General features: G+C 41.0%; 1 protein-coding gene across 1 annotated transcript in view; it reads left to right on the top strand.

Moving 5' to 3' along the window:
- Positions 1 to 24064, top strand: part of LOC118511526 — a 31813-nt gene extending 7749 nt beyond the window's left edge. The window contains exons 2-7 of the mRNA XM_036054715.1: positions 4382 to 4943; positions 12028 to 12248; positions 12350 to 12540; positions 12740 to 12965; positions 14625 to 14918; positions 22640 to 24064. Coding sequence (XP_035910608.1) covers positions 4382 to 4943; positions 12028 to 12248; positions 12350 to 12540; positions 12740 to 12965; positions 14625 to 14918; positions 22640 to 23208 — 2063 coding nt within the window. The 3' untranslated portion in view covers positions 23209 to 24064. The remainder of the gene's footprint in view (positions 1 to 4381; positions 4944 to 12027; positions 12249 to 12349; positions 12541 to 12739; positions 12966 to 14624; positions 14919 to 22639) is intronic.
- Positions 24065 to 24321: the final 257 nt, after the last annotated feature.

Here is a 24321-nt window from a genome sequence, read left to right as displayed (position 1 = left end):
GAATTAAGGCTTGTGATCTGTTACGATTTGGGTTGCCAGTGTTACTGATCCTTGATGGTGATCCTGATGCATTAGACACATCTTGTTTTAATTTTACAGAAGAAAAGTTATATGCAGTCAACACTTTTGCAAGAAGTTTTCTGCGTGTCCAGTGTTTTAAGTCGTTATGCGAAAACTAACATTAAGTATCGGATCAAAAATCTCCATCTGGCTCTCTGGCTTCATCAAAGGATTGATCCTTATTTCAAATAAGCATAAGGTCATAAATGAATAACGACTGATTGAATAACCGAAAGAAGGAATCAAACTAGTTTCAGATTCAAGTTAAATTGTTTAAAAACTTATATAGTCTGTTCTACAGCAGTGCAAGTTTGTAGAGCTTGAACAAATTTTTAGAGTCTATGGATTTTATGCAAAAGGTTCATCCAACCTTGCAAATCTTAGCTACAATTCTGTTTCATATTTCTGATAACCAACTTATCAAAGTACTTAATCATTTTTGAATGCTCGTTGCATGTTTCACTTGCTGGGACATGAGTATTATCTTTGGGCAGATTTCGTTAATTTTATGTGCAATTTCAATTGGCAATTCACTCCACGACTATTGTTAGTAGACTCTAAGAGAGTGGATCAATTTTTGAAACAAATTTTAAGGACTTTAAATGAGATGGCCTTGTGCTCTAATAATTTCCCTCAATACCTCATCATGTTTTTCTATAAAATATTTAACATGCAGACTTAATAATTAATTTACACGATTATTAGTTAGCTTGGAGTAGTACAAAGGTAGAAACCACTGGTCTTAGATAATTCGATTTTTATTTCATTAAGAGCCATACCTTCTGGAGACACACAAATACATTTTTAGAAAGTAAAACACAACAGAAGTGAATGAGGATGAATCGTAGGTTTCGTTTAGAGTTAAAGGTCCAAATTATTCTTTAGAAACGCGTAAGAAAATTGTAGACAGGTTTGACATTTTTATACAAAATCTACCGTGTATGATCAGTAGACAATCACTCAGTATTGTCGATTGACGTCCCTCGTTTCAAATACCTGTCCGACAATGGGCACATCAGTTTTTACAGGGAGTCCTTGAGGCAACCTTAATCAGAACTCCCTTTTCCAATGTTTCCTTATTCAAGATGGAGGAACAACTGAGTTTCTAAGTAGCTGAAAACTTGCGATACATTTACCTACATTCATGTCTAAGGACTTAGCGAACTTCTGAAAGGATGTCCTGGAAGCAGTTTTGTGTGGTACTGTTTCTGGAGAATTCTTCTTTCACTATGAATTCTCTTAAAAATAGAATACCATTAACAAAATGGTCTCTATTATATCCCATAACGCTTATCCCATACAACTTATCAAAAGAGACCAAGAGACCTCTCCAACTGTGAAAACCCAAGGTTTTCTCACTACAGGGAATCATTGAACAGTTACAGTTTCAGGAAATAGGAAACATATTCTTCCAATTCCTACCATTAACTTTACATTCAATAACAACAATCTCATCAACAAACGTTATCCCATCACCGTAGGCGAGGTTGCATCGACATGCATTTGTGTTCGAACCATTCGATGCGTTATGCAAATTCTTACACTTGCCTTTCCTCTAAAGCCAACTTCGAATGTAGCAATGTGCAAACGGGCCACCGCTCAATGGCCGACTCTTTTATCGCCCTCCGAGCAAACATTTGCGTACGTGGTACGCCTTTTGAAGTACGGTCCAGCGTTGCAATATATTTGCAAACGCTTGCAAGTAAATCTCGTCAACGTTGTACGTGCTTTGCAGCATTGTTGTAAAGCGCAAAAAGGCTTATCGTTCGTATTGCTGTCAGCCCGTTTTTGGGGGGCGGCATGTGGTATCATGTTTTACCACTCAACCACAGTATCACTTAAATTACAGTCAATTGCAACGGTGAGCACGTGCAGCCAGCTCCTTGTGCCGCTTGATGCAGCGGATATGCCGGATCAGAGGGAAATTTTCATAACATCACTTGAGCAACATTGTAATGTCAATAAAATGGAAAACCCCGGATGGGTCGGTGCAAACCATTGCGTACACGCACACCGGTCGTGTACGGTTACGGTGAAAAGTGCAATTTTAAAACAAATAACTTCATCCAACGCCGGGAACCGTCCGGTAGAAAGGGGAAATGTTAAACGCAACCATAACGACCGAACACCGGTGTCTCGTTAGAACGGACGTAGCCCAACGTCATTCGGTCATTCTATCTGACCAACCTCCGTCGACGAGGGTCGCATAATATCGGCCTCGCCAGGAGCAACAAACGTGTAAATGTGCAGCCTCCAGCCGAGGTTGCGAGAAACTGGCACTGGCACTGGATCGTTTGATGTTCGCGAAACTACGGGGCCACCGTTGGATTGAGGGTTTTTGATTAAAATTAAATTTTTGGCCTTTTTGCACTGATTACACACAGTACGGTTGTATTGTGGACGACCGGCATAATAAGGGCACACATACACACACCAGGACACAAAACTTCTTCTACGGATCGATTTTCGGGCGACAAAATTACCAAATCACCCCCCAATGGATCCCGGCCCGAGGTCGGGTGTGAGTTGATGTGGGTTAGCAGGAGAGATGTAACCGAGCCCGATGTCACCTTGCATGATGTTACTGGAACGGAAACACACCGACACAACAGGAGACTGGTTCGAGCGTAAGATTCGAATAATTTGATAAATTTACATAAAACTCCTACAAACGGTACGGTAGCTCCAGCGCACACAGTGGGCAGGTCGTCCTGCAGTCTTCCTGTGTGACCGAGTGGTGGTGATTGTTTAGGAATTTACATATGATGTTTGCTAAAATATTCATGTTCCATGAACTAAATGTTTAAATAGTAATTGAAAGTATGAATTTTACAAATGTTCAACTCAAAATTGTAATTTAAATTAAACTTTTTATCTTGAACTGTTTGAATTAATAAGGAATTTAAACACAATTCGTTATTCATTGATGGATTTTGTTTGTTCTGTTTTACTTTTCTTAGATCTTTTTAAGTATGTTATTAAGTACTATTTTTTATTTTCTTTTCATTTTAATTTAGTTTTATTTATTTTAGGTGTTTTTGGTGTTTTTACTATGTTTGTATTTATCTTACATATTTATAGTTCTTGTTGTCAGTTACTGCTAAATACAGTTACGTAAAGTTTTATAAATGTAATGAAGCAATCTTTGATTTGTTTTTTGATCTTTTCTCATTATCAGACTCATTTTCACAATGTTTTCCGCCTTTTACATAATGATTTTTTTAATGAAAATTTGTCTTAGTCAAATAAGTGTTAATTGTGTAGGTTAAAATTGATCGAAGTTTGTCTACATAGTCTTTTGCATTTAGTTTTGTTTTAAATTTCTATTTAGTTTAAAATATTTTTAATTTTTTTAAGGTATTAAGTATCTTTTTCATATTTTTAATTTTACGTTTAAAATTTTTAATTATCGTTGTTGATTTTTGTTAAAGGCAATTCTTTATTATTTTTAGTTTTAAATTAGTTAATATTGAACTTTTACTCTTTGTTATTTTTTATAAAACTTTTTTATAGTTCTGATCTGATTTAAAATCTACGTCATTCATTTATTTATCTTTTTTTGTTGGTTAAAATTTTATGTTCAATTATTCTTTTTTCTTGTCGCAGATTTTAGCGGATTAAGCGTAATTTTTATCATAGTCTTTTGCTATAGATTTTAGAAAATCTTTTGAAATATTTTGTTGTTTTAATTATTCATTTCGTTCAATTTAAATCCGCAATTTATGTTCCTAGGATGAAATTACCAAACTGCAATCACGTAAAATACTTTTACTGTAATTTGCAATTTTAGCCTCCGATGTGTTTTTCCTATTTGTGCCTAAATATTTCCATAAAAACAATCTGTTCCATCCGCAAACCTATTCCTTGTCCCATTGGTGCTAGCAGCATGAACCAACTCCTCAGAATTGTACTAAATATCGCTTGCAAACGAAAGCTGTCAAAAGATGACGAGAATACTCAGCAAATACTCTGCTAGACACAAAAGGGCAGTTCGAAATGAACCGGCTGGGAAACGTAACCACCGACCTTTCGGATATCAATGTTTGCTCCGGGTGACTTTGCTTGCTTAGCCTCTTTTTCCCGCTATTTGCGCAGAGCAAATAACACATTTCCCTACAGCCCATTTTCCACCCGATGTCTCACTGTTATCCGTTATCGATCCTCCGTGGGTTGGATATGATTATGCTGCTGATAGGTCCCGGGGTTTACGCGCAACAGAAAATTCGACTGACGTACGAGCAAGGGATGTAGAGACGAAATAGTACAACACCCTAACCCTTCTTCTTCTTCTTCCTCTTTCTCTGCTTCTCATCTGTTACAGTTCCCATCGAGTCGAAGTGCAGCGCGGGACAATCGGAACCGGATCCGGGTGGTTCGCTGACGAACGAAAACGCCAACAGTGCAAACATTAACGCCAATGTCAGCAACACGCTCGCTCTGGCCGGTCCGGGCATGAACGGTAGCAATAGTAGTTGCAGTGCAAAAACACCAATTACGACAACCGGTGGACCTACCCAACCGTCGATTCCGCGCACCACCCAGCAACTACATCCAGGCTACTCATCCACCGGAACGGCACCCACGTTAGCCGAGGGCCAGCGACTGTTGCTGGCCGCAGTGATGACGGCGGGAAGTGGCGGCGATGGTGGCGACAGTGGGATGCACGGCGAAGGGACCGGAGGTGAGTCGGAGCACCTGGCCGGGTTGCTGGGGACGTCACTGTGTGGGCAGTGCTGTGGTCCGATCTGCGATCGCTACATCATGAAGGTGGTCGACATCACGTACCACGAACGATGTCTCCAGTGCACCTCCTGCTCGATCCGGCTCATGCATTCCTGCTTTATGCGCGACGGGAAGCTGTACTGTCGCTTCGACTATGAGCGGTAAGTGTTGGGGTCGATCTAACAACCACCATGTTTCGGTGTGTGATTAGTACACACACCGGCACACACACACACACGTATCTCTTAGAACATCAAACCCGGGGAGAAGCGCTTGTTGATGTTCGTGTCACACAAACATAACATTAACCACAAAATAGGATGTCGATCGTTGTGTTTATTGGGTAGTTTGAGATGCGGGAAAACTATGCATGTCGCTTTTCCGAGAATTGTAGCGAAGTGGTTGGTAAAAGGGACTGGAAGTGGATGTTTTGTGGGTTGTGTATGTTGTCGGACAGCTAGAGCAAGCTTATTAAACACTGTTCACCGTACTTTGAACATGTGCATTTAAAATATTTAACGTGGGACTTAAAACATGATACTGCAGATCAATTTTGAAGAGTTATAACTTGTTGCTTAGTGTAACTGTGTGATGAACTGTAAAATTTATCATTTATCATCAATTTTCCCAGAGAGACAAAAGTTTTGAGGACTTTTTTATGTCACGTCTCTGAAGAATGGAGAAGCCGCGATTCTGACGAGCTCTATGTGTCCTATACCATTTTTTTGGGGTCCTCTTATAACATAGTCCATTGTACCAAGAGGGTCCTGAGGGCCACTCCGGCTTCCGTTAAATTAGTCATAGCCTCACAAATGTGTTGACAGTGAGCAGAAATTATCTTTAACCAAGGTCTCAAGATCAGAATGCATGGAACCTCCAAAATAACGAGATCTTGGAGAGCAATTTTAAGGATTCAAATAAGTGGCGGATTTAACCCAGCCAAGAGTCTTTTAAAGTCTTGGGAACTTCTTCGTCTTCTTCCTTGGCACTACAACCTCGAGAGGTCTCGGTCTGCCATTGCTGGCTTTCTGTGACTAAATTTTATCCATAGTAAAGTAGTCAGCCCAGTCAGTCAGAATTGATCGGATTTGAACCCCGGTCCTGCCGTGTGAAGACCGGGGCTCCGTTAACGCCTCTGCCACCGGATCGCCCCGAGCCTTGGGAGCTAGACGTTTTAAAAGACCTCGTCCATCAAGATTTGTCCTTGCCTATCAAGATATCTACCATAAGGCCTTGTATTTCTCTGTCTTGTCGCACATTGGTTCAAAACTTGCTGCACGTACAGTCATGAACAATGAATTACCTAATCACGTTTAATATAGCTTTGTGATTCGACAGCGCCGAAAGCAACGGGCTGTAGAACGAACGTAGAACTTTTTTTTGTAATCGTTTAGGCAAAGAGGCTTTGGGTCTCTGAGATCTTATTCGCCTCTTAAAACATATGTAGAATGTGCCTTGAATTGACTAGATTTAGGATGTATGAGCTTCAGGCATCCCGGCAGGTTCATCTGAGTAAGATATCAACCTCCTGTTGTTTGGTCATTGGATCTACTGACCCAATGAAACATTTAGCCTTTACCTTAGTCTCAGCTCCAAATTCCAAAACTAATAATTTAAAAATTGATTCACTCTTTAGCTCTCAAATATCTTGGCAACAAAAGTGGTTCCCAAAAGTTTCCAATTTTGCTTCTTTCTATTCCTAATATTTGAAAATTTGTCTTCTGAAATACAAAAATCCTAGTGACCTGCTAGTTAGGATATAGAATATCATAAGTGTTTTTGGAAACAGACCATTTAATCGAACCCGGTTCTAAAATAAGTCTTTTCGAAATCTATCCTGTTTTTGGAAAAAGTTTACCGCTTCCATGCATTAAATAAGTATAAAGCAATTCATAGTACCACTATTGAACAGATCCTAAAAACAAAAGCAAGTCTCTGTTGACAACCCAAATGTCCCAAAAAAGCATCTAACCATGCTGCCAACAACAAATCACCGCCTGTAAGCAAAATCTAATTAATCGAACAACGAATGCTTTCGAAATGTGGAATATTTCCGGCGACGTTCATCTTCCTACGAATCCGGTGCAGGATTTCCTCGGGACAACCTAACGCCCCCTTTCCTTTCATTCAATCAGAATGTCAACGATTTGCATTGGCGAAGCATCACGCTCATTCCTGGAAGCGCACGAAAGAAAATCCGCCTCGTTCGTTCTGATGAATGAATTGCTTTTCTTCTTCTGCTATTGAACGTGGGGGGCCAATACGATACGGCGCCATTTTTGTACCGGCCTCTTGTATTTCCTCGTAACTCTCAAACCGCTCATCCACCAGCGGACGGCCAGAGGATAGCGGCCTGTTTTTTTGCCTTTACGATTGCTTACGAGATAGAAGAGGTTTTATTCTACTTTCACCACCTTTCCATTGCTTTCCAAGCTCCTCCTCGTGAGTTTCTTGTGCTCAACTGGAGCGCACATAAAAATGTCTTCATTCCCGATACATGCCAGCAGTGTTTGTGAGCCGAAGTATTTGCACGGCAAAGGAATCGGTCGTCCGGAACCATACGACACCGAACCGGCATCGTTGCCGGCGCCGAGACGGGATGGCTCTTCAAGATAGAACAAACAAATAAATTTGAAGATTTTATTGTTATACTTGTTTCCGTTTTCCTTCCCCTGTGACTTCCCAGGACATCTCCACACACAAAGACAGTGGGGGTCTTTTGATTCTTTAATCTTTGCTCCGGTGGGCGAAGATGGCGGTTGAATTCGAGAGCGTCGACATTTCGGGAGCAGTCATGTAGACATCGTTTACAATCGCTAGTCACCGGTGTCCCATCCCAACCCGGCTCCAAGCAGCGAAAATCCTTGTCTCCAACTCCAACAAAAAGGGCACCGAAAGTCATCATCAAACTCGAGCTCACGAGGTTTAGCCGGCTTGTTTTCTCGATGAAGAAAGACAAACACGGCGCGAACGATACACTCCATTTTATTATTGTCTTTCCGTTTCCGAGAAAATGAAACGTCTATCGGTCTGCACCTCCCAAACAAATGGAAGGATAACAAAACCGTGGGGGGCGGGGTAGGGCTGGTTTTCCCTATCACGCCACCATCGAGAGGATTTCCATCGAAATTTCCATTCATGCGCATGTGTGTGCTGCCGTGAACGAATTGGATTTTGAAGGTGGGGAGCGACATCCTGAGTGGATGTCGTTCAAATCGTTGGTTTTCCGCAACTTAATCTGGCGCTGTTGTTTCTGTCATGGCGTCGGTGAGCTTATACAAAACTGCGAACTTTTGCTTCGTAGAGTTATATTTTTGAAGAATTCTTTACTTATTTTGCAGACTTTCTTTGCTTAACTGTGGCTCAGTGGAATCTAGCTGAATTAAGGATAATACTGATGTACACAGAAAACTTCACTGAGAGTGGGGACAAGAAGTATTCATTCGCGATTCTTGTTGGCATAATGGCCATTTTAGACAGTTTCTGGACACACACGGGTAACAGATGGATGTCGTAAATGTGGCAAAACAAATAATTCTTATTGGGAACAGAGTCATCGTTCGTACGCAAGTAGTCTACGCGTACTTCGAGTCGAAATTGCCGTTCGAGACATGGGTAAATAATTGGGGGAAATCTTATACCGGACGGCGAAAATCGCTTGATTTAGACCTTTAGGGTATGCCCCTTGTTGTTTTCTGGTTTAATCGCTCGCCACTGCATCATTGTTGTGTCCAATTTAAATGCTTTTTCGTATTTTTACATCTTATGATAAAAGCCGTAAGCAAACTGAACATGTTTGTCAACTGTTTAACAGTTTAACAGTTTGTTAACTTCAGTTACAAATTTAATCTTAGATTTCTAATACCGACGTACTAGCCATGGAACAAGAAAACCATGAGCAGAATTTAAAGTTGGAGTTTTTAATTCATCTAACCTATTTATTTAGTTCATATATTCGAAGTAGACTTCAAAGTTGACTAACAAATGTATGCATATTGAAGCAGCAAGTTCTCAATCTCAACATCAAGACAAGGAACCCAGAAATGGCAGGCCAAGACCTCTAGAGGATGTATCGTCAAAGAAGAGGACTAGGGTTGATGGTTTAGAATAGACAAAATATTGATTTTTTTTTGAGCAATTATTCCAAAGACTAGAACAGGAATCGCCTCTTAGTTTAACAGTAGATCCTTAAAATTATTTAAAAAAATAAATAAATAAATAAGAAATCTCTTTATCATACTTCATCAAAATCTAGACCATACAACAGCTAAATATTTGGTGGGACCAATTTAACATTATGTTTAAAGAACCAACGGAAGTAATTTGAGTTTTTCTTCTGATTGAGTGTTGTTGGATAGGATGGGGATATCGATGTTACGGTCAAACAGCTGTAGAGTGAAACGTTGTTAGGTATATCCCAAGCAATCTATTAGGAGCTGTTGGACTGTGATGCTAACAGAAGCAGTATAGTGGAGGACATTCTAAAGGCCATTACATTAATCTACTTCTTTATTCTAGTTTATTTTATTTTTTTTTTACTATAATTCCTATACGTTGTACACTGTTTCACACATTCTTTAACGACAAATTTGAGCTTATTTTGCTGTTTAGCGGATAATTGTAGAACCAAAATATTTATTTTACCGCTTAATACATTTAAGCATATAAACGAGGGTTTTGTTCATGTTTTTATGTTCTTTTTTATGCTCCTCAACAGAAAAAAAAGGATGCTGCATGAACATCACCGACCCATGTACGGTAGGGTCTAGGGAATCCTGTACGATTCCTGTACTGACCCTCTTTCCAAATCACGATTTCCCTCTGCTAGCCTTTGTACAATTGTACCCCTTTTTTTGCGCAAACAACGTTTCATAGCTCGCTCGTAACCTTTATTCCACACGTTCGCTAGCAACCCTCCAGCACGTGGTGTAGTGAAACGATCGAGGTACGGTATCCGCCATCGCCATCGAGGGAGCGAAAGAGCACATTGTTCGGTGGATATGATAGATTGAATTTTAATGACAATCACAATGTGGTGTAAAATAAATTATGGGCAATTTGTCAATTCTTACGGATGCGTATGTATGTGCCGGGCCTTACAATGCGTAGCATAAGAGATTGATTCATCGCAAAACCATATTCACGGTGCTCGTTGGTCAGGGTTTCGTGCTGTAAGTCGGGACAGGTTTACAAACCCACATTCAACCATCGACCGAGCAAGAACACGTGGTTAATGGTAGGCAAAAGGGCTAACGTTAACAAGACATAAAACATACCCGATGGCCGAGGCGCTGTAACAGGCAGACGATAAATGTTCCGGCTCAGACAGCTTGTTGCCTCTCTCTCTGTACACCGGCGATGACGGGTACACTATTTCGCAGTTTTTCAGTCTTTTTTTCTGGTTTGGTAACTCTTTTCGTCACAGAAGCATGACTAGTTGGTTTCTTTTTTGCATCCATGCACACCCGGATGACGGTAGAATGTATGCAACTTTTTTTTTTTTGTTGTGTTTGGAAGAAATAATCCTGAAAGTCCCCAAAAGGGTAAACGCCGCTTTTGCTAGCAATAAAATCGATCATCATTCATCTCGGATCGGGCGAAAGGTGGAATACAGTTGTCGCATTGTATTTTTGTCGACATTTATTGATTTTTTGAAGAATGAATCAAATTGTTTTCTAGAATGAGGTAGTATTCAACCTACAACACTGATGTCATTTCCAATAGTTGCTGCTATATTATTGGTGGTCCTGGATTACGAGAAGAAACGTTTTTTCCTTGGGTTAATATTTGTTTAGTTAAGTTTTGTTGTCTGGGTCTTTTAAGGCTAAATTTCCTCTTGTTTTATATTTAAAATAAAGCTTGGGAAAATCCCTGCAGCAGTAGTATACAGTGTCGGATCAAGTCCCTAGAAAGTCCTAAGCAGAATCAAAGTTGGAGGGCATCGAATCTGCTAACTGGGCCAGAGTTATAGGCCAATCGAAAATATTGTGCGTGTTCCTTTATAAGGGAGGCCCTTTAAATTATCAAGTCTTCCAGGACCACACAACCTGCTTATTGGAAGATAGGCCTATGTCAAAATGAACCGATCCTTGATGTTTCGGAGCTTAGAGTGCTTATTCTAAGATCCGCTTCTGGCTAAGAATGAGCTATGTTCTTGAATATTTGTGTCTCAAAATCTCCTCTATTTTGCGGTATAGTTAGATTGCAGATATAGTCATAGATCCCAAGACTTGCAAATTGCTGGTGAGGTCTTACCGTTGCACAAATTCCTAGATGTTTCCAACAGGATTCTGGATCGGAATATAGGTTGTCCAGCTCAAAAATTGATAAAAAATCTGTCATTACATCAAGACTCTCTGGTCCACCTTTCTCTGGTGTTAAGGACCTTTATATCATATGATGATTTCGACCTCAAGTGAACCTCCTCCAAAACTACGAGTTGGTAAAATTCTGATTGGTAGTCAGTGGCGGATCTCCCTAGGAGCGGAAGAAGCGACTGCTCTGGGCCTTGTCTAAGAGGGAAATCCTGTTGGTCTTACCCACAAACGAGTCACAAGTAGAGGGCCTCAACTGTCAATCCGCTCGGGACCTCCAAAGGCCTTGACCCGCCACTGTTGGTAGTGTAGATTGCGCCAATAGCATGAAAGCCATCTTAACCTCTTTTTTTGGTTCGAATACATACCCTTTGGATTAACTAGACTATAATTGAATTTACAGACCTTCTAATGTAATCATTCCCATTACTTTTTCTCTAAAAATGTTTCTTATGGCTTCAAGCTATTTGATAAATGTGAGAAAATTCAAACTCTGGACACATGTAACCGACATGACATAGCATCAAAACTTGTAATACGCTTATTGATATTCAGCTTTGGTCAACTTTGCTATTCAAACAATAATCAAACTTGTTCAACGACGATTCGAACATCTTTTCACCTGCTTGTTTAATCACGCTATCTCGCTTATCTATTCTCCCCTCGATACGAATAGCCCTTTTAATACCATTCAAATCCGCATTAGAACGCGAGCAATCGTTATCATCCTCCATAAATTGATAGCACAACGATAAGCCACCCAGAACGAACGAGCTCGTTTTCCTTGCTTTGCTCAAAAACACTTAGCATAGCTTGTCTCGTTCTCGCCGTACGACCTACCGCTTGTCGGAAGTAAAAGTTTTGCAATGATAATCTAAAACCGTTTAGCTAAAATCGCATACCCACCCCCCCCTTCCCAAACGCTTTCCAGACTGTACGGCCGGAACAGATGCCTCGGATGTGGTGAGAAGATTGGTGCCGACGAGCTGGTAATGCGCGCCCTGGATAATGTGTTCCATCTCAAGTGCTTCATCTGCGTCGTCTGTGGCGTGCGGTTGCAGAAGGGCGACCAGTACGTCATCAAGCAGAGTCAGCTGTTCTGCCGGCCCGACTACGAGAAGGAGGTGGAAATGTTCCAGGGTTACAGTTATGGTAGGTGTGGACCTATCCCCGGGTCTAATGTACGTTGGAGAATTACTAATGGCAAAACGATCTTTTCTGGGGTTCTTTTTGGCTATGTTTGGTTTGAACAGATGATTACTGCTGTGATGACATGTTCCAGACGCGCATTGACGGTCGCCGGGGCCCGAAACGACCCCGTACCATTCTAACGACCCAGCAGCGCCGTGCCTTTAAGGCGTCGTTCGACATATCGCCCAAACCTTGTCGGAAGATTCGCGAAGGATTGGCGAAGGATACGGGGCTTAGTATAAGGATCGTACAGGTAAGGGAGAATAGAGTTTTAGTTTGGGGGTCTCTCAAGTAATTTGGGGATGTAGTCAGAGGACTCTGCATCTCATTCTGTTCACCTCAAGTTTAACAGAATCGATGTATTGAATCTCCCAATTCTTCCAAAGTCTACCAATTTCTGGGACGTAAACCACAATACAATCTAACCCATTGATCAACGTTCTCCATTTCAGGTGTGGTTCCAAAACCAGCGCGCCAAGATGAAGAAAATCCAAAAGAAACAACTGAAGGATGGTGGCAAATCGTCCCATCACGGTGGTGTCGGCGGAAACGCCACCAGCAACAAAAACCACAACGGCAACAATGGTAAAGGAAACGATTCGCAGGAAGAGCTGTCGGATAACGAGAGTGCCGGTGTCGGTGGTAAATTGTCGCTGCGCATCAAAGACGAAAACTCCCGTAAGTACGAATTGTTTCACCCCGCTCCGGAAGTGTGGTCCGGAAGGAGTCAATTTTTCACATCGACAGCTTTCCAAGTCGGTTTGCCGCATCCGTACAAAGAATCTAACTCTTTCGGGGAGATGGAAGTTGAAAGTCAATTCCGAGTGTCTCGAGAGTAAACCCACGTACCGCGTCGTAAAGGGACGTTGGGAGTTGTTGTACTGTTGGAATTTGTGCCGTCTCTGCCGACGCCTGTTCGCTCTATTTACCACATTTGCATTTTTACCTTTCCCTTCGCCATCCATCCTCGGGCAAATCGTACCGAGAGCTTCCACAAAGCACCACAAAAGACCTACCGAGAAAAGTCGGCACATATTTCAAACACCCACAGCAGTTTAACACTTTCGCCCAACTTATGGAACGCCAGAGATAGGATATGGTTCAACACTTCAGCGGCAATGCCACCTTGTTTGAAGGTACTCACTAAAGGGTTTGGCTGGCTGTCAATGAGCTTCCCAGAAATATCACACAATCGTGACATGCCCGGACTACTGCCACAACTACTGCAAGCACCCTGTGTTCCATATGGACGGAATTCTCGGGTGTCAAATATTCCATTTTCCAACGATTCCCCTTTATGCCACAGTGCCGGTACCCCACATTTTGGGCAGTGGCTTTTGTATTTCACATCTCACCCATTCGCAGTGAGCGGGTGATATTTTTCACCGGTTAGGTGTCGGATAAGGATGACGGGTTTGCTATTTACCGTGCTACTGCTGTACCACTGAAAGAGTTCCTTCACATCTTAAGTAAATCAATATCAATGGTGCTGCGTGGGGTGTATCGTATCATCTAAGGTTCTACCACTGGGAAATAGTTTTGCGATGAAGCTAAAGCTTTCTTGGATATACAATAAGAAAAAGTTTACAGCCAAATTTCTAAGAAGATAAAGCATAGCATCAGTTGTTTGGTGATGAAGTTGATAGTAGTGAACAAACAAATACAAAACAAAGACTTCAAGGCTTTTCAGGACTAGGATTTTTAGAATAAATTGACGAATTAAACTTCAAGCTTAGAATTATGAATAGTTGATTATAACTTCAACGCCAATAGCAAATGGGTTAATAGGGTTGAGTTAACATACAATAGAGTTCCTATATGTTCAGTCTAATCAGGGATTCTCGGCATTAAAACCATAGATCCAGACAAATTCTTTAGTTGCGTTTTGACTGGGATATTATAGCTTTAAAGCATCGAGACTCATCGATCTGTCGGATGACTGCATCAAAACTAAGTCGGTGGAAATCCTTGTCCAAAGGTGGTCTCATCAATTCATTCAACATTTGTGCGAGCATTGACTGGCTAACTATCCGGCTAAGGGGAAAATCAAGTCTAGGAAAGCCAGAAATGGCAGGCCGAGACCTTTCGAGTGAATTGATAGAATAGAGTTCCAATATTTTTCGTCTAATTAGGATATTAGCATGTAACATCCAGACCAACTTCTTAAGTTATATTTTGAGTTGAGCCTCACCACCTTCTGAATGAAGACTAGGCCAGCAATATTTCGAGTGACTACATCAACATTGGTTTTACGGAAATCCTTATCATGGAGTTTTGAAAAATTTATTATAAAGAATTTCTGCTTTTCATTTCTATTCGATCTCTTTTGTTCCTCAGGATCAAACAATTATCTTCACGACAGCTGCAGTGACAACGAAGGCACCGTCACGGACAATGACGGTGGCCCACTGTACGGTGGAACTGCTGCCCGGCTAGGCCTCGGAGGCTCCGATCCGTACAAAATCGTAAAGGAAGAGCTAGATCTCGAGGACGACTACTTCCGCATGGGGATGGCAACACCGAACCAACATCTTCACCATCACCATCATCATCATCATCACCAGCCCCATCCACAGCATCATCCCCACACACCGGGCGGACGTGGGTTCGGTGGAAAATCCTTTGCAAATGGTAAGCGATCGGTTGAACTAACTTTCACCTTATCCGCACACAATTATTCCTAAATTTGTCGACCACAATCACCTGCACTTTGTCACCATTCACCGATTCAACCGACCGACCGGCCGAGGTGCGAAACAATGTAAACAAAACACATCCAACAGGGCTCACAGGGCTTATCGCCTCAGCCCTTAACCACAACAGGTTAGCACCAGGACCGAGTGCTTTGTTTTTGTCCCCATGTGTCCCAGTGTCAGTGTTTGAGTTGTGTGTGTGTGTTTTTTTGTACAAAAACTTTATCCACCATAATACTTTCACTTTCGTTCGTTTCACAAATCCACTTGTCCCCGGATGTCCTGGTGCCGAACAGGAGTTGGGGTGGCTTATGCTCGCTACGGCCAGGAAGGGATACATAAAAATGGTCGAAAAAACTGGCGAAATAAAACGAACGCTACGTACAACTTTTGCTCCACATGCATTCGGCTGTGAGCGTAGGTGAAAAAGCGTGTTAGTGGTTTAACGTAAACAGTGTCGCAACAAACGACCCAACACAAACATGAACGTGGGTGACAAAACGAATAAAGGGAAGGGAGGGGAAAAATGGACGATTGCCGTAAAACATCCTACGTATGTTTGGTCATAAAACTGTGTCCCTTCATGCTGGGGCTGGTGGGTTAAGTGGATAGTGGAAAAACAGATGAGGTGTATAATACGAAAAATCCACACACCGAGTGAACAAAGTTATTTTATTGTAGTTTTTTTTGTCACGTGTGTATTTGTAGCTTTAGTAAAAATAATGTATGAATTCATAGTCAGTGTCATATGCTTTTAATTTTTATAAGCAACCAGGTAGTTTTGACAACGAAAGGGATTGGTTTGAATTATTGGAATCAGAATTTCTACAAAACCTAGCTTGGTAGTATATAGTGCTAGTGCTTGAAAGATCAAAAGGGACAACGATTTACTGATAAGGGGCTACTGCCACTTCGGAGTCTTGGTCTGCTGCCTTCGTACTCCTCACATTCTAGCGAAATCGCTTGCTGAACCTGTGTCTCGGCCTTTCTGACAAACGCATCAACAACACTCTATCATTTCAATTTGGGACATAACATACCTTATGCATCTGGATTTTATGGGCTGGGTCGTTCGGTGTCATCTTCATGACGTGACTAGCTCACACGAGTCTTGAGAGCATCTTCCTCTCCAATGAGACCGGGAGAATTTCGTCAGTTTTGGACTTAGTCTCAGTATCAGTGGAGTATGAGAGTACTGGGACTGTAAATATTCTATGCAGTCCAAGTTTTGCAGAGGAAGGATAAGAAATACATTAATTTGGATGGTTTATAGAATAAGAATCCAATTAACGTCAAAATATCGAGTTTAAATTCAGATATCATACCTACACATCAACATAGAGAATAAAGGCCTAAAAATCCCTAAAAAATCGAGTTTGAAGTAACTAAAACGTCTTAGACAACATCAAATAAAAAAAAACGCAAGTTTTTTAAGGTCATCCAAAATTAACAACAAGTATACTAAGATAGGGAGGTCCTTAAAACGTCGAATCACCCGCTCTCAAAATCTTTGCAGCAATGAGACACACAAGTTTGACAAGAATGTATTTTGTGGTCTCTCTCTCTCTCTCTCTCTCTCTCTCTCTCTCTCTCTCTCTGATGCATTTTATTAATCTATTCCTCTTGTATGAGATCAATTCATAAAAAAGGAACTTTTAAGGTAAACTTGGTAGTTCATTATGTGTTGGAGAAACCTGTAAAGAAAATATGACCACAATGGAGGGGCGGTCTGGTGGCCGAGGCAATAACGGCGCCGGTCTTCACACGGCCAAGTGTAGTGCCAAGGAAGAAGAAGGATTGTTGGTTTCATCCTTGGGCCTTGCTCATGACATGTGAGATCTTTTGGAACACGGGACAACTACATCCCTTGGAAGATGTCCTTTGGACAACGAGGCTCTAGCATTATAAAGTCCATTCTGAAATAAGGCCTAGTGCTGGATAAGGCTCTCTCGATATTTGTTTAAACTCCCCACAGATCAGTAGACTTAAGTTAGGTGTGGTTTTATTGAACTTTAAATCACGTCAGTTAAGACCTTACTTAATAGATTCTGTCTTATAAAAGTACGATGTGAAGTTGAGATTACAACCTTTAAATTATCCAAATTTATTCTTTCGTTGAGTTTTGCCTTGCTAAGGATGCTTCTAGAGTGACCTAAAGAATTATTTATAGTTTTAATCAGCTATATTTTACAAATTACAAATCTTGCACTCTTTCTCACCAATCCTTTGATTTACTGCGCTACTATCCAAGTTCGAAACTACCCAAACAACTCCTAAACAGCTTTTTCTAATTCACCCAAGGCGCTACAGCATAACTTTACACCACCGCCGAATTGCAGCTTGATATCTGTCCAGGTTTTCACCATCATGTTTTTGTAACGTTTTACTTGCATCATCACATTTTCCAACCACACACACAAATCCTAAACCCACGGGGGTAAATCACTACCCAGCCATATCTGTGCATAACGCAAAAGCGAGCAAAAACCCAACTTTATCTACTTCCTGCCAAAGATTATCGGCTGTGATTATGCCTTTTTTATGCTGCTTTCGTTGCACACGGGATAGTGCAAACTGGGAAATATCGTTTGTAGACTGTAAACGCTAAACTCCCGTAAAACATGCAAGGTACGCAATCAACCGAGCATTCACAACGGTTCACGGCAAAAAAGTGAACGAACCGTGTGAGCTATGCAGAGTCGTAAATATCGTAATACCGGTGGATTATGAGAGTTATGTAGCGGATGAAGCGAATATCCGAGCAAAACATTTCGTTGCATATCCGTGGATTGAATGGTTTATTTGCTTTTAGTATATTTATGCGCTGGTTTCGTTTGCGAGAATGTTGTTCGTGGTAGAAAGGTAAGTGGTGAAGTTGTACTTTGGTTTTGTTCTCTGGAAGCATTTTTATTTGTTACGAGAAAATATTTTCTTTTGTTAATTAAAAGTCTTTATTGTAGGAAATTATATGTTAAGCAAATAAATTTAAATTTAAGCGTATATTTAAAATATGTTTAATTCAGAGTGTCACAAAAAAGACTGAGAAGTGTGATTATTTTATTTAAAGTTCTCTTAAAGCTTTGACCATCTATCACATAAGAAAGGCCAATAGATTTTTTAGCAAGAAAATGATAAAAACTGTTGTTCGTATCGCCCCAATTCTCTCACGAACAAAAATTCGTTGCATTCTTTATCAAACTGCTTTGTTGCGTTTGAACAGCAGGAACTTGGGAAATCGTCCTCCCGCATCGTACTCACTGCATGTCTGCCTGCTTTAGCAAAAGATTGAAACTTTTTTTCCAACGCTAGAGAATGTGGATTTCTTTTATGTTAACACAAAGCGATCCAAAGAAAAACGAAAATCCAAAAAGAAAAACCAAAACTTCTTCGCGGCTGAAAGATGCCGGAGTTTGCCGTACCTTCACTGCCGTCATGGAGACAATTTTCCTAACAGGGGAAAAAATCATTCCATCCGCAACTGTAGCCGAAGATCTCCAAGAATTCGCTCTGTCTCTCTCTCGCGCTGTATCTCCAAGTTTGCTATTGTTTCTTTCTTGAAGTAGCATAGCTTTTCCCGGAATTGATCTCGTTGGAAAAACTCTACTGTGATACGACAGGGAATACAGCCGATGTACGATTGCTGACACTTCCGTCGATAGAGCTTCCCCTGCTGGCGAGTACCACTAACGATTTGTACAGTTTTCGGAATTATAAAGGAAAAGTCTCTTTCCCTAACTGGGTCCTAAAACAGCACCAGGCATTTAAGGGTACAACAACAAAAGACCTAGCAAACAAACAACCAAACCTGAACCCTGGAATGGTGAAAAACTTTTCCTTAAGGATTGCTTCTCCTTTCTGTGCTCTGGACTCATTGCAGCATCCCATTGTTCTGCTTTTGCATAATAAAACAAAACAATATACTTCAAAAGAAGAAACGAAGTGAGAAAAAAGGGAAGAAAGTTTGGAAACTTTTTTCACACCCCTAATCGACACCTTAAGGTGAAAAATTTACGTACCAGGAAATTGTTTGAAAGTGTCGATCTTTAATTTTGCAGGCGACCTTTTTCCGGGAGAGTTTATTTTAAATTTTTGCTTGGGAACTTTAATTATATTTGTGAAAAAAGAGCTGTTTGGGGACTCGAAAAGAAGAGTTATCTTTAGTACAGTATTATATCAGCTTTCCGTTTAAGCATTTGTTTTCGATCTATTCTAAAGTCTAATTGAAAGTTCTACTCGAATTATTGAATTAGTCAGGGGAACATTTCAGATGGATAATGGAATATTGCAAGTTCATTGTGGGACTTTGCAATCATTTAACGGAGCCTTGCATCTCTTCTGTTACTTTAAGCATTAGTTTCAAATTTTGGAAGTATTTAAAAGTAGTTAGGAAACGTCTGAAAACTATTTATTTCATTTTAATATTTATTTTTAAATTTTAGAATAGGTTTCAAAATACAGTTCACCTGACCATAGCACCTACATAAAATTCAAGAAACTGTGAAAAAGATAAGCAAAACCGAAAATCAATAAAATTTCCCTTTCCTATCCTCAATCATTCCGTACAGTGTTCTCTCACTCTCTCCCTCTCTCAGTCTCTCAGTCTACGTTGACTGGAAAAATCCTTCCACACACAAACCCAACCCACTTTGGTCAAAAGGGAAAACCAAGAAACGTTTTTCCCTTCGATAGAACCGCTCAGACATACGGACGATCCTTCCCGTAGGATTTGGCTACTAACTGCTGTGACGACGACGACGACGACGGGTGATGACAGCAGGTTTTCCCTTGTTTCAGGGGACTTTTACTTCCTTTTTCTTCTTTGTTGCGAAAAAGTTTTTCCCACCCCGCAGACTTTCCCATGTAGCACAAATGGACGGTTAAAGGAAACGGTGCCCAAAAAGAAAAACCTATCGCAACGATAGGTTCGTCCCTTTTCTCTCAACAGGGGGTTTTGGCTGGTTGTCTTGTGTGTTGGAAAACTCCAATTTTTCCAAATGGTGGAAATGGTACTTTTCTTCGAGCAAGGATGGTCGCCTGTGGATGGCCAGATTCCACGCCGTACACATCCTTACGAAGACAGCAAAGGCAGTAAAGAATGGAAAAGATGGTTCGCAGTCAGCCGCCCATACACACATAGAGAGGCAGCTCCCTGTGACGCTATTTACTGAAGGTATTAGCAAAGGAATTCATGCCGCGTTTCTTTGCGCATAAGAGAATACACACCCCCTTCCCGAACACACACACACACACTTCCACACAATGCATAAAGCCACAGACAAACACCTTCACAGCCCGGGCTTCTGCCTGGGTCTTCTTGGAATACCTTTTTTTTTCATCTAGCCGGGCCAATGGATGCCAAAACGGACAAAGATTCATCGTTTGCAGCAAAAGGAGCTATCGTTTGAAGAAAATCCTACAACATCATTCGTTCGGTTCGTGCTCATCCCTGCCCCGGAGAGCTGCCCGGACTGTTCCCGGTTTGGTTTGCCCCATCGGACCGGAGCTTACTCCATCATAAACGAGCTTAAGTCCGAAGGATTTTCGTCTGAAATGTGGCTTCCCAGTGTTGTGCCCAGCCTTTGGGGGGATGATGTTGTGATTTATTAAGTTGCACAGGATTTTCTCACACCCTCTCACACAACGCTCCAGCGCTCTGGCACAACAGGCCGGGCAGCGAAAGAGCCATGCCGGTTTGCAGCTAAAACCTTAAAGCTGATCGTATCCCGGTACGGAAGGAGCCAAGATTCACGCCTTATGCTATGCTGTGCTGGGTATTTTCTTACACAAAACCTGGAAGATACCGTTCGTGTGTCTTCATGTTCCCATACTCTACGGATAGGGAAGTTTCCTGTTACGCAGAACACCCAACAGTAGCATCATCGATAATCTTTAGCAAAAAAAAACACGCTACCATGTCTTGCCATGGCGCATCTTGGTCGGATGTGAAATAATTTTACACCATCACAATTCTCGTTGATCCCATGACATTATGAACCATCCTTAACCCGGGGCGGCGGGGGTGTCACGTGTCCGTAAGGTGCCACCGTACAAATAATGCCACTACGCGTAGTACGTAGTTGTGGTTTGTGCGTCCTCCCGTTCTTGTGCGTAATAGAATAAATTGTAACCAATCCCGGGGCTGGTACATCGTACGGAAATGCATCAGCAGGTAGCCGTTATAAACAACAGGTTGTTTTTAAAATAGAAGATTCGCTACAAAGTGGGGCTGAACGAATGGATGGTACGATAAAAAATGGGAAAATATAGATAAATGGTTCTATAAATAAAATTACCAACGAACGGAGTGTCTTGTAGCAATCATAATACGAATGATTGGTAGAACAAGTAAAACAAACTTGTAAATTTTATATGGAACGGATAAAATGGTGTGCGGATTTAACACAATGTCTGGTTCGCTATTTTTGTCCAACAGATATTCGAATCGTAAGGAATTACATTTAAAAATAATCCAAATTAATGGTATAGGACACGCCTTGTGCAATATTTATTTTATTGTGACGAAGGCTTGCACAGAAAACAACTTCCAAGCTTTTCAGACTTCAGAATAGAAGACATCAGGATTTTCAAGATAGTACGAAGAAAAATCAAGAAAATTGTTCATGAGATTATGGTTAAAAGTTAGTGAAATTCGTACAGTGTTGGGTATTGGATGTACGATCTGCAACATGTCTTTACAATCCGTAAAGATATAAAATTTTACTCAGTGACTTCGATCGCTGAACTGAACTGAACTCAAAGTTCTTGAAAAAGACTTCATCGTCAAAACAACATATGTATCTCAGATAAGCAAAAGACAGTTTAAAATAACATCGTATTGCAGAAATATGTACTTGAAAGGTGTTTTAAGACAAGTCTAAGATCGCGAAAGTCCTAAAAGATATCTCATACAAGAAATGACCTTGTCCTTCAAGTTACTCCAAATAGACTTCATCGTCCAAAGGTGCTCAGATTGACAGCTCAAAGCAACAGAAAAATGGCAGCTAAAAGTAAACAAAATGCCAGGATTATTTTTGACTGGACCGCGCACACAACGCTGACAAAGTGGTTATGGTGAATTTGAATAACAGTTGGCCAACCGATAGACGTGATAGGCCCAGAGCATCCAACCTTGTAGATTCAAACAATAAGAACACAATGCTACCTGTAAATTGAATAAACTATCAACTTATCAAGAGTTGTTGGATTTTACAATCTGTCCAATATTATTTTGTTTAAATGAAGTCCTTTTTATATAGGTCGTAATAAGCTTTTCCGAGTTCTGGACCAGATTTCAACCAGATATTCGGCATGAGGCATCATTGTCATCTGGTCGAGTTTGATCGGGATTTAACGCCTCTAGTGATTTTGAATTGAATAAAATTTGAATACTTCAATCCGTCTCAACCTTTTTATCGCTTGCTAAAAATCTACATTCTGCCGTGCACAAATATACAATGAATAACAATGCACAATACAACCCTTACACTTCATCTTATCCACAAACATCTACGAGTTGCACAACATTATATGCAGTCTGTAGTAAACAAACCATTGCTCACTTACAGCTCAAACTGGCTCAAAATTCATGGTTTTTAATCAAAATTTCCCTATTGTCTCTTTTCCTATCGTTATCCTTTCCGCCGCGAAACCCCCGTGCAGAACATCAAACCGGCATCAAGACCGAAAACATGACACTCGACACGACATCGATGCTACCCTCGAACGGTGCCACCCTCGACTATGGTGTCTCGCTGCAACAGTTGGCTTCGTCCATGAACGGTGGTCCACTGGCGAACGGTGGCAACGGAGGTCCATCGGTGGCGCATGACTCCATCGGACCGATGGTTAACCCCATCGATCGGCTTTACTCGATGCAGAATTCATACTTTTGCAATCAGGATAATCCAATCGCGTCCTGTCCTACGACTCCGACCGGCCATCCCGGTACACCGCCCGGTGGAAATCATCATCGCCCTACACCGGGGTCCGGTCCACAGCAACCAAACCAAATGCATCTCCAACATCCAGGACTGCAGCAATCGTCGATGTCGTCGCACCATTTCGCTGCACCACCCAACAGTGGCCCATCGTCAAACATGGTTAGCTTAGGAGGCTCAAGTGTAGGTATGGGACAACATATGGTTGGAATGTGCATTCCTATGCTAGAACAACAACAGCAGCAACAGCAGCAGCAACAACAACAGCAACAGCAGGAAAGTGTGATGTAGTAAGGAGAAAATGGTAGTCAGAGTACAGTGATGGTCGGTGATTGAGTTGTGAAATTTAATTAATTATAAAAATTATTACATCATACTTTGCCAATTGCATTCGCCAACTATAAATTACAATAACAGGTACTTAAGGTTAAATCTGTTAAACTTGATTTACACAGGTGTTCACATATTTAAAACAATATACTGTTTGAGATACCAACAATCTATGCATTCATCGTCTTCTAGTTGTTATCTCCAATCAGACATTGTTTAAATCATGTGAACGCCTGTGTTTTGACATGCTTACCCCTGTATTACATGCTGTGCAATATAACTTCGAATATCGTTTCTATTGGCTGTCGAATGTTGAACTACTTGTTGGTAGATGAATACAATTTTGTTAAGTTCATGGTAAAAGACCGTCATCCGTCATTTTGATTATCGGGAAGTTACTTTAGCCACAAAAACAAGCACCGATGGGAGTTTGGATTTTTTTTGTTGCAGGACATAATAGATAGCTTGTGTCAATTAGGCCGTGGGGTTGGATTGGTACACACTGTATTAGAACTCGTCACACGTCAAACGAAAAGGTAGTGCGAGATAGTGTCGAAGGTGGAAAATAGTAAACAAAAACAAGGTTAAAAATCATCAATCAATTGCTCGAACACAGTACCGGCACAGTAGCAGCAGATGACAGTTTGTAGCTTTTGTATATTGGGTCCTGGACAATTATGGCCTGCCAGTGAATTGTGAATGTGTTTAGGAAAAAGCGTAAAACACAACCTCATCCGTATAAATATGCTGTTCTGCGTTTGTAAAACTCTTAAGTGTATGATAAGATACCAATAATAAGAACATAACATCATTTATTGGAAGAACGATTGATACGTGTTTGATATTCTCTTTTTTTGTGACAGCAGTTGAGCAAGACGTAAGTATAGTAAGTATACAAACTAGTTAAGAGTCTACTCTAACTAGTCTAGAGTCTAACTATTCTAGAAGACGTGGGGTGGTTAAGGAGCCCACAAAATTATTCCAGTTAAGAGTGTCACCATTCCTTAGTACAAACTTTGTAGAGGACGAGACTTCTAGGCATTTTCGGAGAACTTCTCTCTGTTCTCCTGTGAA

The sequence above is a fragment of the Anopheles stephensi genome, chromosome 3 (genome assembly GCF_013141755.1).
Source record: "Anopheles stephensi strain Indian chromosome 3, UCI_ANSTEP_V1.0, whole genome shotgun sequence".
NCBI lineage: Eukaryota > Metazoa > Arthropoda > Insecta > Diptera > Culicidae > Anopheles > Anopheles stephensi.
This window is presented reverse-complemented; position numbering and strand designations above follow the sequence as displayed.